Raw genomic sequence first — 20,028 nt, 5'->3', positions numbered from 1 at the left:
AGCCACATCTCAAAAGCTTGCAGCTTTTTCATTAAGTCAGCATTAACAATCCAATAAACAAGAAGAGAGTGGACATAACATTTTTATTATTATCCCGGTTTTTTATAGCGTTCTCCGTCTTCCGGTTGCCAGTTTCCAGCTTCGTCCGTCGTTGCATTCGTCAGGGTGAAGGTTCCTTTCCGACATTGCCTTCTGAATGCCGCCGAGCCAGGATTGTTTCGGCGTTCCTCTCTTCCTTCTTTCCCTTGGCGTCCATTTTAAAATTTGTTTTGGCAGCTTGTCATCGTCCATTGACGTCGTACATGACCATACCAGATCAGTTGTCTCCTTTGAATTTTGTCTATGATGGTTGACTTGACATAACCTTTTACTATTCGATATCGAATTTGCAGATTGAATCTTTGGGTTACTCAGAAATTTCCTCATCTTCAAAAAGGCTGCTCTTGATTGCTTCATTCTTGATCGAATTTCTGAAGTTCATTTTTTATCTGGATCCATGTTATTTAATATAATGGACCATATTAAAAATTTCGTAATTTTACTGGGAACAAATTGTTCGCATGTACAGAACAGAAAGACAATTTATTATTATTAACAGTCAAATGTCTTTCTCCAAATGCTTTAAAATGATACTTATAGTATTTTTGTCAAAAAACTTTCTTGGGTAGAGAAAAACCTCCACCAAAAACATTAGCGTACATCCTGGGTATAGTCCTCCGGCCCGGGAGACATTTTGAAAATTTCATTTTGGCCCGCGCTTAAAAGTATTTGCCCACCCCTGCATTACATCGTTCGATGCGGCATGCGTGCCTAGGCATGATTCAGTGTGACATGAATTATTATTGTTTTTGAAAGGTCTTTTCGGAAGACGATAATTAAAAGACACAAATAAAAAAAATTCCACAGTTTTCGTTTTCTTTCATAGAACTATTAAAATTTATACCACGATAAAATTTTTTTTTTCGTCTCAACAATTTAATTTGATGTAGATTCTTAGAACAAAAACGAAAATATAGATTTTTACCAAAAAGTTGAAAATTCGGATGGCCCGGAAGCCTTGTCCGGGACGCCAATTTATTATTAATTACTTCGTAATTCGGGCCATGTCCCGGATTTTTCGGGCTAGTTGGTCACACTAGACATGAAGGTATACTTAAAAGGTGTTCATGTCTATTCCCAAAAAATCAAAAAACACTAATGAACTAATGAAGACTTATCAAAAAAAGACAAATATTGTCATTTACACATATTTTAGAATTATACTGTTATTAGTTGTCGTTATGTTTATACGACGAGGGCCCACAAAAATTGTCGCGGGGGGCCCCGCAATCCTCAGCTACGCCACTGTTTGTTTGTTGAGCTATTCCCTACTTACTGTGAGAATATTAAGTAAATCGATGTAGTAGGATCTGTAGGATGGAATTCGGAGCCAAATACCCTCTTTGACTGCCCTATTATTTAAAAATACATAAAATACACAAATTAAAAACATCGAGATGAAAAATCGAAGTAATATAATCTTAACGAGTGGAAGGCGCTTCGGAGAAATTTAAATAATTACACTTTTATAAAATAGTACTTTTTATAACACCACGTTTTTATTGGTTATAGAACACAATATAAAATTATAAACTATTTTGTTGTTTCATATAGGTAACTGAGCTAAATTACTGGTAAAAATTAAACAAACACGGTTCCGAAATGCTAATAAAACAATTTTGGCGCGCTTACAATGTTTTCTTGTCGCCATATTTGAAAATGTATGAGGAACAAAATATTTCATAAATTTACGTGCTTAATAATTGATGACAGATATATTTCTTACCTTCTTTTTCTGCTCCTGAATACGAATACAGTGGAACCTCGATAAGTCGGATTAATTGGAACCGCAGCCGATCCGGGGTATCGAAAATCCGGGTTAGCCGGAGGATGTGGTAAAAGTTAGCAAAATACATAAAATAATAAAGAAATACACATTGTCATTGCAAAAACATGAAATACATAAATGCACAGTACATCTAAATTACCTACAGTTGTATACAGTATTGTTTATTTCTTGGTAAAAAACTCAGTCCAAGTGAAAAAATGTTTGTTTTGTCTGATGACAGTCGGTTCGGGTTAGTCGGACTTCCGGGTTATCGGAGGCCGACTTATCGGGGTTCCACTGTACTACGTTTTTCACTAAATACTTTTATATATTTAAACTGCACCTTCTGACACAAGAACTTTATAATTTTTAATTGTGATAAAATATTTATTTTTGAGAATTTTTTATGTAAACAAACTAGCGAGCCAATTTTAAACATTCAGTAGCGGTTACAAATGAATAGAAAATTTTACATGATAGAAAATAACGCCATCTATTGAGAAAACTAGTAGCGCCATCTTTTGAGAAAATTGAGAACTAATTTTACGATATTCAATTTAAAATTACTTAAAATTCCAAATAAAAATCAATGCATCCATGTAAAAGCTGTTGAATATTGCATTGTCATCGAGTTCTGAGCTATTCTTTCAGAAGTTCAATTCTTTCTAAAAGCTGTTTGTCTTGGCTTGGTGAGACACTTTCGTTTAATCTACATGGGAAAACAATTTTCGCTCTGACTATGTGGTGATCTGATCCGCACATTGCTCCATTCATAGCTCTAATATAACTAATGAGTATTTGTGAATTTTGTTTAACTATCACGTAATCTATTATAGACTTAAATAGGTACTCCAGGGAAATAAGGTTTTTGTCGGGACACTTGAGCAGCCAGGTTGCAAATGGGTTTTTTGGGTAGTATATACCTAATGCATTATACATACAAAAATGCCCGTCACAGTTCGGACGAGAATTTTAGTTATTAACAAATAAGAGTCAAAAATGGCAGTTTTTTCGTTTAAATCGCTACAGGTAAAAATAGGATAAATAAATGTCTTATTTATAGTATTCTTCTTTTAGTAGATGAGCCAATGTTTAAAACGGCAGTTTTTTAATTTTGGTTCGATCATTTGTTGCTTTGAAAATTGCAAAATAAAACTAAAATTTCGAAAATAAGAAATTTGCTATAACTTTCGCGAAAGTGACCTTACGACTTTTATATTACACAGAAAGTTGAGTCAAAGAGTCCATATACTGCACAAAAAATTTCAAGACGATTCGTCAATTAATTTAAATTTTATTCAATTTGTTTATCCCAAAGAGCTTTTCTTTGGAATGTTATTGTTCAGAAAATAATAATTATATAAAAATTCTGTGAAAACCACATGAAAGAACAATAGTCTTGTTTTCAAATTATTGAAGAAAATCATTAAAAAGTAATTTTTGTCACTACGAAAACATTTTACTAAAGTAGAGTCATTTTTGGCTTGAAAACAATTTGAATAGCTTTGTTGATATTGACTGTAGAGTAAATTTACCTTGGAATTTCAAAAACTGGTATTTTTACACAAATTTTCAAAAATAGCCTTTCGCCTATGTTAATTACGGTCAAAGTTAGCCACTTTTATTATTTAATTCACAGTTACTTCAATATACATAAAATTCTCCTGTAACAGTGTTAGTTACCATACTACTCCGAAACGGCTCGGCCGATTTTTATGAAATTTTACAAGTATATCCTATGGGACTGAGAATAGGTTTTAATCTATTTTTCATACCCGCAAGTTATAAGGGGGGTTGACCCCCTGACATTTTTTTTAATTTTTTTGGACAAAATTGTCTGTTTTAATTTTATATGATGTAGGAATAAAAAATACATACAACCCTTAATATAAACTTTTCCATCACCAACCCCTATTTGTTAATACTCATCTATATATGTACATCTATAAAATTCTCCAGTCACAGTGTTAGTTGTCATACTCCTCCGAGACCGCTTGACCGATTTTTATGAAATTATATATGTATATTCGGTAGGTCTTAGAATCGGTCGTAATCTATTTTTCATATCCCTGAGTGATAAGGGGAACTCCCCCTAACATTTTGAAATGTTAGGTGGGGATTTACGTACATAACGTAGTCTACAAGACTACGAGTACATACAATTTAAAAAAATTATGATCAAAATCCATCAACAAGCTCTGGAGATATTAATCGCAGCATATGTTTGAAGAATCAGTTTCATTTTTTGAGTGCACGGATTTTAATATTCAATTCCACCGACCACAAATCGATTTCGTTAGAACGTTATATTTAAAGCTTTATTAACAACTTTGTTGAAGTTTAAAGTTTACTTAAACTTTTAAACATAAACTATATACCTTCAACTTCGAAATGGCGCTAGTTGGGTTGCTTAATTGTTATAAACAAAGTAGCTGTCAATTAAATAAAAAAAAAGTGGCTAACTTTGACTGTAATTAACCTAGGCAAAAAGTGTTTTTTTGACAATTCTTATAAAAATACCAGCTTTTCAAATCCCTAAGTAGTTTTAATCTACAGTCAACATTAACAAAGTTATTCAAATTGTTTATGAACTAAAAATGACCCTGCTTTAGTAAAATGTTTTCGGAATGATAAAAATGACTTTTTGATGATTTTTTTAAAATACTTTAAAAACATGACTTTTTTTCTTTCATGCGGTTTTCACAGAATTGCTATTACATTACTATCTTCTGAACAACAAAATTGCGAATAAAAAGCTCATTGGGATAAACAAATTGAACAAAATTTAAACTAATTGACGAATCGTCTTAAAAATTTTTGTGCATTATATGGACTGTTTGTCTCAACTTTTTGTGCAATATGAAAGTCTTAAGATCATTGTCGCAAAAGTTATAGCAATTTTTTTATTTTCGAAATTTTAGTTTTATTTTGAAATTTCTGAAGCAACAAATGATCGAACCGAAATTCAAAAATTGCCATTTTAAACCTTGGCTCATCTACTAAAAGAATAACAGTATAAATAAGATATTTAATTACCCTATTTTTACCCGTAGCGATTTAAACGGAAAAACTGCCATTTTTGACACTTATTTGTTAATAACTAAAATTCTCGTCCGAACTGTGACGGGCATTTTTGTATTTATAATGTATTAGGTATATAGTACCCAAAAAACCATTTGCAACCTGGCTGCTCAAGTGTCCCGAACATGGTATATTTTTGCCTTATTTCCCTGGAGTAAAAATTCCTTGTTGGTTGAAACGATGTATATTTTGTATGTTTTTCTGACAATAAAATCCATTAGTTATTAAACGCTTTACTTTAATTCAATCGTTTGGGTCAAATCTTTAGACGTTAATTTGACTGCTTTTTCCTCAATACAAATGAATGAAAATTTGCAGACAAATGCATTCGCGAGAACAATACACGAATAATCTATAAAAACATTGTTTTATGTTTATTAATTGTTTAAATAAAAAAACGATTTTAATGGAAAATGCTTAAATTCTCTTGTTTTTTTTACAATGAAGAAACTTGAAACTTTTACAGATTGTAGCTAATTATATGAACGGTTCATAATTTCACTTTTTACGTTAATTGTTTACGTTATGCTTCATAAATAAACAATAAAGTCAAATTTTTTGCCGATTCCGACAACTTTTCATGTTTGTACATCATATATGTTTTATACATATATTTTAATAAGCATAACGATATATTTTTATGTTTTAAAAGTGTAAGACTAAAAAGTAAAAAATAAAAAAAAATCTTTGGAACGCTTTTCTTTAGTTAAATTAAGTGTGTGACTAAAATTAAAAATATAAAAAAATCCTCTAAAAAGCCAAAAATTAAAAAAATTCAAACTCGGATTATTGAAAAGGATTATCCGAAAAAAAACTGTTAGACAGATTAAATATACAACAAAAATCTTATTCGATGAAGACGCGTCCCACGCTTTTCTTTAACGAATGTGTTAGATTTTTTCAATTTTTTAACGAATGTTTGATAGTGGAGGAAACAGAGGTTGAACCTTGCAAAATGGACACAAATCCGGTTTTATTTTTTTTCTGGTATATCAAGGGGTGCTTATTATGAGACTAACTTTTTCTTAAAAAATTTCCCCCCGGAACCCCCCTTTTCACCCCTTTAAAGGGGATAATTTGTGGTTTTTGCAGAACGTAGCCCTTCCTGTACCTTTTGCAAAAAATTTCTTTCATAGAATTATGAAGAGGACTGTATTTTCTACGATTTATTTTCTAACAGCATATGGGGGGGCCACAAAGTTAACAAGTTTTTAAAAAAGATGTTTTAAAAAAAATTATTTTTCCCTAACTGTAATGGAAATTAGGAAGAAATCCTGCGGCAATTATTCACAAATAAGTAACTGATTTTTTGGTATAGGTTTCACTTAAGGTTAATTGCCTTTTTTTTAATTACAGGGTGTTACATTTTAAAAAACCCCTTTTTATACCATCTGAACGGTTTATGATAGAGTAAAAAGACTTTCAGCGATCACCCATGTACTGGTGCTATTTACAAATTTGTATAATGCACCCCCATTTTTCCCCGGAACCACCCCAAAAAAATGAAGAATTAATAAAGTGATTTTCTTGGAATCCTTCACACACAGTGCCCTTTATTAATATACTTTATATATCATTTTGTGCACGTTATTATTACCCATGCATGGACACCAAAAGCGATTTCCTAGTGCAACCCCTGTAGCAAAAAAAAATAAATAAAATGGGGGGTTGAAAAAAATATTGTTTTTTGCTTTTTGATCCATATGGGCATATGCTTCATCAATAGCGTTTTTCAAAAATATATATGGTTATTGCAACATCCCTGCTGAAACCACCCCTATCCTTGAAAATATACTGCAGAAACTACCCCTATCCCTTGGCGAGCATGTTTTTACGATTTTCTCATTACCTATGCATTATTTTAAACAAAACTTATACAAGGTTAAAGACCACTATTTACTCTAAAAATTAGGTCCTATTTTTTTTCGTATAAGCAACCGTTACGGCACAGTGGCGCCGTAAACCTCAGATATGCTTTGGCGGGCTCCAGTTTTTGTTTTCTTTTTCCGTCACCTGTTCGTTTTATTGATAAAGTACTTATGTAAAATAAAACAACACAGTGTAACCTACAAATTATGCACATTTTAAATTCTTTGCGCCCCAAAGCCACAGTGGTGGCCCAAAATCAATTTTTGCATATTATCGCAACCTACACGCATTTTATTGCATTAATGCTACCTTAATAGCACAATATTCACCCTTAAGTGGTCGCTAAGCAGTGGCGGATCCAGGGAGGGGTGATGGGGGCGATCAACCCCTCTCAAACCAAGTGATATTATGTTTAAAGACTATAAAAATATTCATTTATTTTTATAGAAATTTAGCCAATTGGCACCTCCCTCTTAACAATGCTGGATCCGCCGCTGTCGCTAAAGCATAAAAAGTACGCCATTCTTATAAAAATAATATAAGTATTTCTATAAAAATAAATGAATATTTTTATAATCTTTAAATATAATATCACTTGGTTTGAGATGGAGGGTGATCGCCCCCATCACCCCCCTGGATCCGCCACTGCTTCGCGACCACTTAAGGGTGAATATTGCGCTTTTAAGGTAGCACTAATGCAATAAAATGCGTTTAGGTGGCGAAAATATGCAAAAATTGATTTTGGGCCACCACTGTGGCTTTGGGGCGCAAAGAATGTAAAATGTGCATAGGTCATGGTTTGTAGGTTGCACTGTGTTGTTTTATTTTACATAAGTACTTTATTAATAAAACAAACAGGTGACGAAAAAAAAACAACAAAAACTGGAGCCCGCCAAAGCATATCTGAGGTTTACGGCGCCACTGTGCCGTAACGGTTGCTTATACGAAAAAAATGAATGGGACTTAATTTTTAGAGTAAATAGTGGTCTTTAACCTTGTATAAGTTTTGTTTAAAAGAATGCATAGGTAATGAGAAAATCGTAAAAACATGCTCGCCAATGGATAGGGGTAGTTTCTGCAGTATATTTTCAAGGATAGGGGTGGTTTCCGCAGGGATGTTGCAATAACCATATACATTTTTGAAAAACGCTATTGATGAAGCATATGCCCATATGGATCAAAAAGCAAAAAAAAATATTTTTTTTCAACCCCCCATTTTATTTATTTTTTTTTTGGCTACAGGGGTTGCACTAGGAAATCGCTTTTGGTGTCCATGCATGGGTAATAATAACGTGCACAAAATTATATATAAAGTATATTAATAAAAGGCATTGTGTGTGTGAAGGATTCCAAGAAAATCACTTTATTTATTAATTCTTCTTTTTTTTGGGTGGTTCCGGGGAAAAAATGGGGGTGCATTATACAAATTTGTAAATATCACCAGTACATGGGTAATCGCTGAAAGTCTTTTTACTCTAGCATAAACGGTTCAGATGGTATAAAAAGGGGTTTTTTAAAATGTAACACCCTGTAATTAAAAAAAGGGCAATTATCCTTAAGTGAAACCTATACCAAAAAATCAGTCACTTATTTGTGAATAATTGTCGCAGGATTTCTTCTTAATTTCCATTACAGTTAGGGAAAAATATATTTTTTTAAAATATCTTTTTTAAAAACTTGTCAACTTTGGGGCCCCACCCCCACTAAACGGTGGGTGATAGACATATGCTATTGGAAAATAAATCGTAGAAAATATAGTCCTCTTCATATTTCTATAAAAGACATTTTTTGCAAAAGGTACAGGAAGGGCTACGTTCCGCAAAAACCACAAATTACCCCCTTTAAAGGGGTGAAAATGGGGGTTCCGGGGGGAAATTTTTTAAGAAAAAGTTAGTCTCATAATAAGCACCCCTTGATATACCAGAAAAAAAATAAAACCGTACTTGTGTCCATTTTGCAAGGTTCAACCTCTGTTTCCTACACTATGAGATTTTTGTTGTATATTTAATCTGTCTAACAGTTTTTTTCGATTAATCCTTCGAGTTTGAATATTTTTTATTTTTTGCTTTTTAGTTGATTTTTTATAATATTTTTAATTTTAGTCACTCGTAACTAAAAAAAAGCGTTTTTTAAAAATTTTTTTTCATATTTTTTCGAGTCTATTACTTTCACACAGATTAATAAGTCTTTCTTCGTTATCATTTACCATTTACATTCGAGATCATTTGTCATGATCTCTTATAATCCCTTTTTTTATTAATAGTATAGTATGATCTAATAATTAATCTACAACAAACTGCACTTGAGAGCAAAATAATCGACTCACTCGCTGAATTGTTACACGTTAGATGTCTGGAATTTCCTTAACCTGTTGTCCGATTTAAGTGATTTTTTACTGTTATAGTATTATTTATTTAAGAAAATCGATGTAATAATAATTGGTAGACAGGTAAATGTCATTCTATACCTGGTGAAACAATCATACTGTTTTTTTTAATATATAGTATATAGAAATTTATTATATAAAAAAAATTATAGCGCCATCTATCTTCTTCTCCTTCTAATGGCGCTACAACCCTTTGTGAGTCTTGGCCTGTTTAACAATGTTTAGTGTCATTCGATAGATTTTTAAAAAATATAGAAGAGGTATTTTTTAGTTTTTCGACATTTATTTCTCAAAATATTCGCTTTTTTCTTGTGAAACTTTGTGACTCACCCATTTCCTTACGCCCCGCTCAAACCGTCAGATTTTTGAAATATAAGTACAGTGTTCTGCATATACTTAACTTACCTTATCTTAATCTGACAATTTCGATTTTTTTTAAAGATATATTTTTTTTCGGACCCCCTGTAATAAGAGCCAATATATGGTAGAGGTACATTTACAGGGTACAAGGTTTCTTCCCATGTGATAATCTTACTCGCTCGAGTAACTTCAAAAATCCCTACTTGAGCTCCCCTGCCATCATATTTGCCTTTTCCAATAATGCATTTTTTGTTTCATTCGGTAACTAGTCCTGTTGCCAGGGGGGTACAACAGCCTCCTTTATTCAGATGGACTTACCCAAGTTTTTTATGTATTTTAACCCGTAGAACACGAATTTTTTGGGTAACAGTTGATTCGGATGTCGATAAGATTGTTATAAACAAAGAACTTGAGAAATTACAAAACAGCGATTTTTGGCAAACAAAACATTTTTGTGTATTTTTTGGGTCATTCTAAGCAAAAAAATTTCTTACAAGCTTTTTCGTAGAATGCATAGTTTTTGAGATAAACCCGGTTAAACTTTCAAAAAATCAAAAAATTGCAGTTTTTGAACCCGAATAACTTTTGGTTAAAAAATAAAATAACAATTCTGCTTACCGCATTTAAAAGTTCCAAGTCAAATTATACCGATTTTGATTATACACATTGCTAAAAATTAATTTTTTTATTGTCAAACAAAGAACAAAGCTATAAACAAATAATGTTTCACGTGCCCTATGCATGCGTTTTAATGCATGCTACGTAAAAATAGCCTATTAGCCCAATAAATGACCGTTTTGGAGTGTAATTTCCAGGGGCAACTCCGAATTGCATGAAAATTTGGATTTAGGTTCTACTTACCCTCCACTTGTTGAAGTTGTAAGTCTACTGTTTGTTGTAAGTCTAATTACCCTCCAAGTTGAATTTGTGCCGTTGGTTGCTTTTACTTGGGGGTGAATTTACCCCTTCTCGGGGGGTGAAAAACGCGTGTTTAAAATAAGGCTGGAAATGGATAAATTGACTTATTTTAAGCACCTTTTACTTTATAAAGTTTTTTACGTAAGTGAATACTTTTCGAGTTATTCGCGATTTAAAATGTTGATTTTTCGACAAAAGCTACGTTTTCAGACCGTTTTTCCCAAATAACTCAAAAAGTAAATATTTTATCAAAAAAAAATATTTTTAGCAAAAGTGTAGCCTATAAAAAAACGAAAAAATGGTGTACCAGTAAAGTCTACAAATTGAGTAGAAGCAAAGTTGTAGCTCATGAAAAATACGTTCTTATTCGTTTAATTCCAAATCGAATAATTCAACGCTAAATCACTGAAGAAAGAAGCGTTTTTCGAGAAAACCTTATTAACATTTTTAAAGTATCGAAAAAAAGATTATTATTTGTTTTTTACAAAAGTTTACAGCATCAAAAATAAACGAGTTACACTGAAAAAAAAAGTTGACCCCTTTTTTTTTGTAAAAAAAATCGTGAAATCCTCCCTCTGTTTAGCACCCTAAATGAAATTAATCGGTTGTCTTTACCATCTATTTTAACTGTATGTGTATTGTTTATATGATCTGTAAGTTTGATAGGTTTGAAGTGCTTAGTTTTGAAAACATTTGGTATTATAGTAAAAAAAAAATTTCTAAAAGTTTTTGAAAAATTTCATTTTTTTTTTAATAACTTAATAACTAAGTATTAGTGATAAGAAAAATATTAAAGAGTAAAAAAATGTAGGTTTTGCTATTATAAATATGCTAGTTTCATTTTCTTTCTCCGTAAGACAAAAATTGGTTAAGATATGGTTGTTCAAAATTTGCATACACTCGTGATTAGTGACCCATTCAAGCTTTCTCAATTATAACCCTTTCAAAAATAGACACTTTAAACCGGTTAGACTGATAGATCATATAAAAAATAGATAGGTAAGTAAATTGTTTGTAAAGCGGTAGCGATTCATTTCGTTTGGGGAGCTAAACACGGCGAGATTTTCGTGATTTTTTATAAAAAAAAAGAGCGTAACTTATTTATTTTGAGCGTAACGCACATATTTTTAATGCTAAAACTTTTATTAGCAATTAAAACAAAGCTTCTTATAAACACTTTAAAAAAGTTTAAATGGATTTTTCCCGAAAAGTGCTTAATTTTTCGGTGATTTCACCTTGAAATATTCGATTTGGAATTAGACGAATAAGAACGTATTTTTCATGAGCTACAACTTTGTTTTTATTTAATTGATAGACTTTACTGATACACCACTTTTTTTGGGTTTTTTATAAGCTATACTTTTGCTAAGGATATTTTTTCGATAAAATATTTATTTTTTGAGTTATTTGCGACAAACCGTCTGAAAACGTAGTTTTTTGTCGAAAAATCAACATTTTCAATGGCAAATAACTCGAAAAGTATTGACTTACGTAAAAAACTCTATAGAACAAAAGTTAATTAAAATCAGTCAATTTATCCATTTCCGGTCTTATCTTGAACGTATGTTTTTTCACCTCCGAGTCCAATTTATCCATTTCCGGTCTTATCTTGAACGTATGTTTTTTCACCTCCGAGAAGGGGTGACTGTCACCCCCCAAGTAAAAGCAACCAGCGGCACAATTTCAACTTTGAAGTGGAGGGTAAGTAGAACCTATATCCAAATTTTCATGCAATTCGGAGTTGCCCCTGAAAATTACACGGTATCGCCGAATTTCCCGTTCATTTACTAGGTTATATTTGTAGGTGCGCCTACTCATTTGATTTTAAATTAGAAATGCATTGAAAAAATCACTCAAACACTATGTGTTTATAGCTTTGTTTGACAATAAAAAATTAATTTTTAGCAATGCAAATAATCAAAACCAGTATAATTTGACTTGAACTTTCAAATGCGGTAAGCAGGATTGCTATTTTATTTTTTAATCAAAAGTTATTTGGGTTCGAAAATAGCAATTTTTCGATTTTTTGAAAGTTCAACCGCGTTTATCTCGAAAACTATGCATCCTACGAAAAAACTTCTACGAACATTTTTTGCTTAGAATGACCCAAAAAATACAAAAAAATGTTCTGTTTTGCGAAGAATCGCTGTTACGTAATTCCTCAAGTTCTTTGTTTATAACAATCTTATTAGAATTAGAAATATGCTTTATTGTCATGGAAAATTGTACAATTTTATCGACAAAGCTTATGAAAAGTCACGAAAACAAAACAATAGAGGAAAGTAACCAAATATGGAATAGTGCCCTAATACGGAATTCTTTGATTTCTCCGAAAATATAAGTTAAAAGCGCACTACAAGACCACCCTCTATTTCAGTCGCTCTCTTTATTATCGTATTCACACCTCTGTGTCAGATGCGCGAACGATACGTGTCTGACAGGCGCGTTTTGTTTTATCGTCTCGCAGAAAATTTCAAAGGTAAATATAGTCAACGAGTATTATTGGTTATTATGCATGAATACAGACTTGTTATGCTATTGCGTATATCAATAGTACCTTTATTTTGATATTTTATGACCTTCTGTAATTACAACATTTCGACATGAAAAAATGTTGATACTAGTTTAAACTAGTGTACAAATCCAAATATGGACAGTCGTTGGTGCCTAATTATGGAATAGTGGATTAAGTGTAAGTGGGCTCATTATGATTGTGCTGGTCCAGAGTTTCATACATGGATCTGTGATGTCTGCAAGTGAATTAAGCTACTTCTTTCATTTTTTACAATTTTCTTATTTAAATTTATTTGATCTAAGATGTTTATGCCTATTTTTGTTATTGATACGTTGGTTTATGCCTATATTCCATATATGGGTACCTATTCCATATTTGGTTACTCATTTGGGATTTTTTTTTGTTCGATTTTTTTTTGTTACCTAATTAAGATATTTAATTGAAGGCTTTTAATTACTATGTACATAAAAATGTATGACTGATGTGTCATAACATTAAATTGTTTTCATTTCTATAAAGATATTATTTTATATCCCCAAAACAAAATGGTATTCCATAATTGGCGTCTTTCCTCTAACAATACAATTATTTACTAAAATTACATAAATCGTCAATATAACACAAATAAAATAATAATGAAGTAAACAGAAACAATCAATTGAAAAATTTAAATAAATTGCAAATTGCATAGTCGACCTTAGTAACTAATAAGTTTAACAAGTTAGGCTGCTGCATGTGACACCCAAATATAGATAAAAAAAATATAGATAAAAAAGTTTACTACTTGTACAAAGGGTACAGTAATTTCTTATTACAGTTATTGATTAAGAAATTCTTCTACTGAATAATATGGTCTTATCGACATCCGTATCGACTGTTACCCAAAAAATTCGTGTTTTACGGGTCAAAATACATAAAATAAACTTGGGTAAATCCATCTGAATAAAAGAGGCCGTTGTACCCCCTGACGACAGGACTAAACACTGATTTAATAGATAAACGTGATTTTAGGTTTTCCATGTGAAGATGTAAAAATTGACCTGAGTAATATATTACAACAAGATGATGACGGAAATAGTCAATTGATCCAGTCTTTAACTGATGCTATGGAAGTGAACACAAGAGAAAAACCTTTAACATGTGACATTTGCATGAAACAATTCTCAAAGAATTATGGTTTAAAAATACATTTAAGACTTCATACCGGTGAAAAGCCATTTGGGTGTGAAATATGCAACAAACAGTTTTCACGAAGTGCTGGTTTAAAAGAACACATGGTAGTACATTCTGTAGAAAAACGGTTTGCATGTGAAATATGCACCAAACAGTTTTCTCGGAATTCTGAATTAAAAGTGCATTTAAGGGTTCACACTGGAGAAAACCCATTTATATGTGAAATTTGCATGAAAACATTTTCAAGGAATTTTGATTTAAAAAGACATTTAAGAGTTCATACTGGTGAAAAGCCATTTGCATGTGAAATATGCAACAAACAATTTTTACGAAGTTCTGGTTTAAAAGAACACATGATAGTACATTCTTTAGAAAAACGTTTTGCATGTGAAATATGCACCAAACGGTTTTCACGGAGTTCTGAATTAAAATTGCATTTAAGAGTTCACACTGAGGAAAACCGATTTACATGTGAAATTTGCATGACACAATTTTCAAGGAGTTGTGATTTAAAAAGACATTTGAGACTTCATACTGGGGAGAAACCAGTTACATGTGAAATTTGCAATAAACAATTTTCCAGACGTTATGAATTAAAAAGACATTTAAAAGTTCATACTGGTGAAACCCCATTTGCATGTGAAATATGCACCAAACAGTTTTCAACGAGTTATGATTTAAAAATACATTTAAGAGTTCATACCGGTGAAAAAGTATTTGCATGTGAAACATGCAACAAACAGTTTTCACAAAGTTCTAATTTAAAGACACATATGGTAGTACACACTGGAGAAAAACCATTTACATGTGAAATTTGCATGAAACAATTCTCAAGGATTTATGATTTAAAAAGGCATTTAAGAGTTCACACAGGTGAAAAATTATTTGCATGTGAAACATGCAACAAACAGTTTTCACAAAGTTGTAATTTAAGGGCACATATGGTAGTACACACTGGAGAAAAACCATTTTCATGTGAAATTTGTATGAAACAGTTTTCAGACAGCTCTGGTTTAAAAGAACATATAGTACTACATTCTGTAGATAAACCTTTTTTATGTGAAATTTGCACCAAACAGTTTTCACGACATTGTCACTTAAAAGAACATAGAAAAGTACACACTGGAGAAAAACCATTTACATGTGAAATTTGCATGAAACAATTCGTAAGGAATTATGATTTAAAAAGGCATTTAAGAGTTCATACCGGTGAAAAACCATTTCCATGTGAAATATGCAACAAACAATTTTCCCAAAAATCTAGTTTAAAAGAACATATTATAGTAGTACATCCTGGAGTAAATGTTTTGGATGTGAAATTTGAACCAAACAGTTTGCAGAACATTGCAACTTTAAACAACGTCAACATCACATAGGCCAACATAAGATAATTAATATCATATAGGCCAATAAGTTTACTGAATGTGCTTTCCAAAGTGCTGGAAAAATTAATAATGAAACGCATCAAACCAATACTAGATAGCAAAAACCTCATTTCAGAACATCAGTTTGGGTTTAGATAAGAATATGGAACCATAGAGCCAGTCCATAGATTAGTAAAACATATCAGCAACGACTTTGAAAATAAGCGATATTGCTCAGCAGCGTTTCTTGATATAAGCCAAGCGGTCGATAAAGTATGTCACAAAGATATACTCCATAAACTGAAAAACCTATTGCCTCATCCATATTATGAACTTCTAAAATCTTACCTATCTGACAGATTCTTTTCAGTTAAATACCATTCAGAATTACACCAAATAAAATAAGGAGTTCCGCAAGGCAGCCTGTTAGGACCAATGCTGTACCAGGTCTTTACTGCAGATCCACCGACGTCAAGAACTACAATAACAGCAACCTTGGCAGATGACACTGCAATACTCACCTCACATCATGATCCAGTAACTGCCTCAAGAAACTTACGAGCCAGCCTTAATAATATCCAAACATGGTTAAAACAATGGAAAATTCGAGTTAATGAGACCAAATCAATCCATGTTACCTTTACACTAAGAAGAGGTATTTGTCCAGCAGTGTCATTAAATAATCAAATGAGTACTCAGAGAAAAAGAGAAATGAAATCAAATATTTAGGTTTACATCTTAACAGAAGATTAACATGGAGAACACGTATATTTACAAAACGAACACAATTGGGACTCAAACTAAGACTACTTTACTGGCTTATTGGCAGGAAATCACAATTAAATCCAACAAATAAGATCTTAATATATAAAGCCGTACTGAAGTCAATATGGACGTATGGCATTCAATTATGGGGTTCTGCTAGCAATTCAAACCTAGAAATCGTACAAAGATTCCAGAACAAAGTTCTTCGAATTATAACCAATGCTGCGTGGTATGTTTCAAACAAGATAATAGAAAAAGACCTCCAAGTTCAATCCATAAAAATTGAAGTCACAAAGTACAGTGATAAATACAAAAACAAAACTAGTGCTCACTCTAATCACTTAGTGCGCGAACTGTTTAATATCAACGACGAAGTGCGTCGACTAAAGCGTTTTATGCCTACAGACATACTAAATAGATTTAAGTAAAATTTGTTAACATGTACCATTACATTATTAACTTTGTTTGTTAATTATACAGTATGTCCCTGTAAGTTGGAACCATATGGAAAACTTTTTGAAGTTATACTTCTTTACGATCGAGAGTGAAATTTTATAATGCCGGGCGCATGCGCACACAGACAGTATGTATTTCGTTGCTAATCTTTCAAGATATGTATCAGCGCTGTCAGCGCAAATAAGTCATATTATATATTATATCATATAAAAGGATATATTAGTGTTCTTAGTAAATTTATTATTTATTATAATTTTTGTGTCTTTGGATTTGTCTTCCTCAAGAATAAGATTTTATAATAATAGTAAGTATATTATTTAAAGTATTTTTGTATACCACTTGGTCTATTAAATTTGTCAGTATGTATGAGAAATCTTGTAACCTGTCAAAACAAAAGGGATATAGCTCAGTGGTAGAGCGTGTGACCGGAGATCAAGAGGTCCCGGGTTCAAATCCCGGACGATTCATGTTCTTTTTTTTATATTTTTGGTATCGTTTTAATAAAAAAAATTTAAAAGTGGTAGGTAAAGAAAGTTAGTTTAATATTTAAATAAAATACAAATAACCTGTTAAGTATATTAATTTCGTTGAAATCATAATAATAGAAGTATAACTTCTTGCGTGCTTACAAAGTACACATACATTCTTTTTTATTATTAATTTTACGAAAAACAGTTATTCTTCATAAAAAGCTCTGCATGGTCTAAAACTTAAGATTCAACCATCAAATATAAAATTTTATGAATATTATACGAGGTATGTCGAAAAATATGAATTTCGCTCAAGAGTAAAGTAGCTTAATTTTTCACAATATTGGAAATTGTTATTATGAAAAGTTGTTTGTAATTAAAAACTATATTCTAATATGCAATTACGTCTTTCTAATAGAAAATTTTTTTTTTAAATCTTTTGTTAAATTACGGATAACCAACATTACAGTTGAGTCCACGAGTCTTTACCCGTGCGTCATCATTTAAAGCATACGAAATAAGTCAAACGCAACAATAAGTGACAGTAAGTAGCTACTGCTCCTATTACGGGTTAAAATTTGAGTTATCAAATATGTGTTTTAGCTCGACAGGTATAAATGACGCACGGGTAAAGACTCGTGGACTCAACTGTATTTTCAGTTATTTCAATTATGATAACTCTTTTGTTATTAATTTTACGGAAAAGTTATTCTTTATAAAATGTTCTCCATGGTCTAAAACTTAAAATACAACCATCTTATATCAAATTATCAATTTTATACGAGGTATGTCAAAAAATATGAATTTCGCTCAGGAGTAAATAAAAATGCCTTTATTTTTCACAATATCGAAAATTGTGGTTATAAAAAGTTGTTTAGAATTAATATCTATGTTACAATATGTAACATACTTCTAATTAAAATATTCTGAACTATAGGTAAAGGTACTTTACTCTTGATCCAAATTCATCTTTTTTGGCATACCTCGTATAAAATTTGATAAAAGATGGTTGTATTAGGTTTTAGTCCATGCAGAATTTTTTACGAAGAATCTTTTTTTTTCGTAAAATTAATAATACAAGAGTTATCGTAATTGAAATAACTGAAATCATATCTGAAAATAATGTTGGTTATCCACAAGTTAAGAAAATTTTTCAATTTTTTTTTTTAATTAGAAGGATGTTATTACATATTAGAATATAGTTCTTAATTCCACACAACATATATATTATCACAAATTAATAATACAGAATTAATGTAATTATTTATAGAACATATTAAAAATATAAAAATTAAAATTATAAACTAACTAACGTAAAGACCGAAATTAAAATCTATTATAATATATAAGTAAACCTGTGTTTTTGCCTGATGTGGTATTCCCACTGACCAGTGGTCATTTCTTATAAAGTATGTAGAATAAGTAGGATAGAAAATGTTAAGTAGATAGGTATAGGAAAATATATTGTAAAATAAATGAGCAAAATTGGTGAATCGGCGAATGAACCTTGAAGGGCCCGTAGTCATACAACTCCAAAGAAAAAAAATTCCACACTTTTCATAATAATAATTTTCAATATTCTGAAAAATAAAGCTAGTTTACTCTTGAGCGAAATTCATATTTTTCGGCGTACCTCGTATAATATTCATAAAATTTGAAATTTTATCAATGAATCTTAGGTTTTAGACCATGCAGATCTTTTTATGAAGAATAACTTTTTTTCGTAAAATTAATAATAAAAAAGTTTTCCATATGGTTCCAACTTACAAGGACATACTGTATATGTATATTAAAGGAAGCCTCACTGGAGAGAATTCCTACAACTCGTTTTCCAATAATTGTCATAAAATTTACTTTTTATTTTTTTTATGGCATCGACATTTATTAGTCATTCAGCCAGTTGCCATAGATTTTTCAGTCAGACAAATACACAATCCTATCCCTAATACGAAATCGACGGATAATTAATAGAAGAAAATACGACTAGGAAAATACAGGGTCACTTGCTTCTCGTCTAGGGGCCCATCAAGACATTTTTAGTATACAAACAATACTGGACCATGGATTAGGTGTTATAACACTTAGGAGAAACCAAGGGTGCAAATCTAAATTTCTACACGAGTAGGTATGAAATATTCCATACCCGCGTACAAATCTTATAGAACCGTGCATGTGTCTGACATGAAATTTATAATGATGTTTTATATTTGTTGCGAGCCTGTAGCCAGCAGAGATTGAATATTGAATGGTGGATACATATTAATTTTGATTAAATTTTGATAGAGGGAGTTTGAATGCTGATGAAACTTAATACATTCAAAAAAGATGATCAAGATCACCCAGTTTTCCGCAATGTTTGCAATTATCGTCTTCAATCACGTTTATTTTAAATAAATGACTTGGATAGCACGCATGTCCAAAGCGTAGTCGATTTATGGTGTTAATATATTTACGTGGAGCCTTAAAAAATTTAAACCAAGTAGTTTGTGGAATAAATGGTTGTATATTGGTGTATCTAGTATTGTTTGTGAAGCAGTAAAGATTCCATTGATCTTGCCATATCGATAGCTGGTTTCTTTTAAAAACTGTAATAGCATCTGATACATATAAATGATAAGACAATAAAAAACCTGATGTTACACTGGTGTTAGCTAAATAGTCTACATATTCATTGTCTGTGAGTCAAATATGTGCCTTAACCCAAATAAATGTTATATTGAATCCAGAATCAGCTAAATGCTCTAACTGGTCTTTTATTAAAAATATATAAGGATTGCTAAAAGTTTTGTCAAAAAAGTATTTTT

The 20,028-nt window shown here is 31.4% G+C and overlaps 1 protein-coding gene across 2 annotated transcripts in view; it reads left to right on the top strand.

Annotated features, from left to right (window-relative positions):
• Positions 1-20,028, top strand: part of LOC126879781 (gastrula zinc finger protein xLCGF3.1-like) — a 164,461-nt gene that overhangs the window by 139,851 nt on the left and 4,582 nt on the right. Inside the window, exon 3 of one of the 2 annotated variants that reach the window (XM_050643033.1) lies at positions 14,008-17,456. The exons of the other annotated variant lie outside the window; for it this stretch is intronic. Within the exon in view, the coding sequence (XP_050498990.1) occupies positions 14,008-15,545 (1,538 nt within the window). The 3' untranslated portion in view covers positions 15,546-17,456. Of the gene's footprint in view, positions 1-14,007; positions 17,457-20,028 lie in introns of those variants that run through there. 2 annotated transcript variants of the gene reach the window in all.

The sequence above is a fragment of the Diabrotica virgifera genome, chromosome 2 (genome assembly GCF_917563875.1).
Source record: "Diabrotica virgifera virgifera chromosome 2, PGI_DIABVI_V3a".
Lineage (NCBI taxonomy): Eukaryota > Metazoa > Arthropoda > Insecta > Coleoptera > Chrysomelidae > Diabrotica > Diabrotica virgifera.
This window is presented reverse-complemented; position numbering and strand designations above follow the sequence as displayed.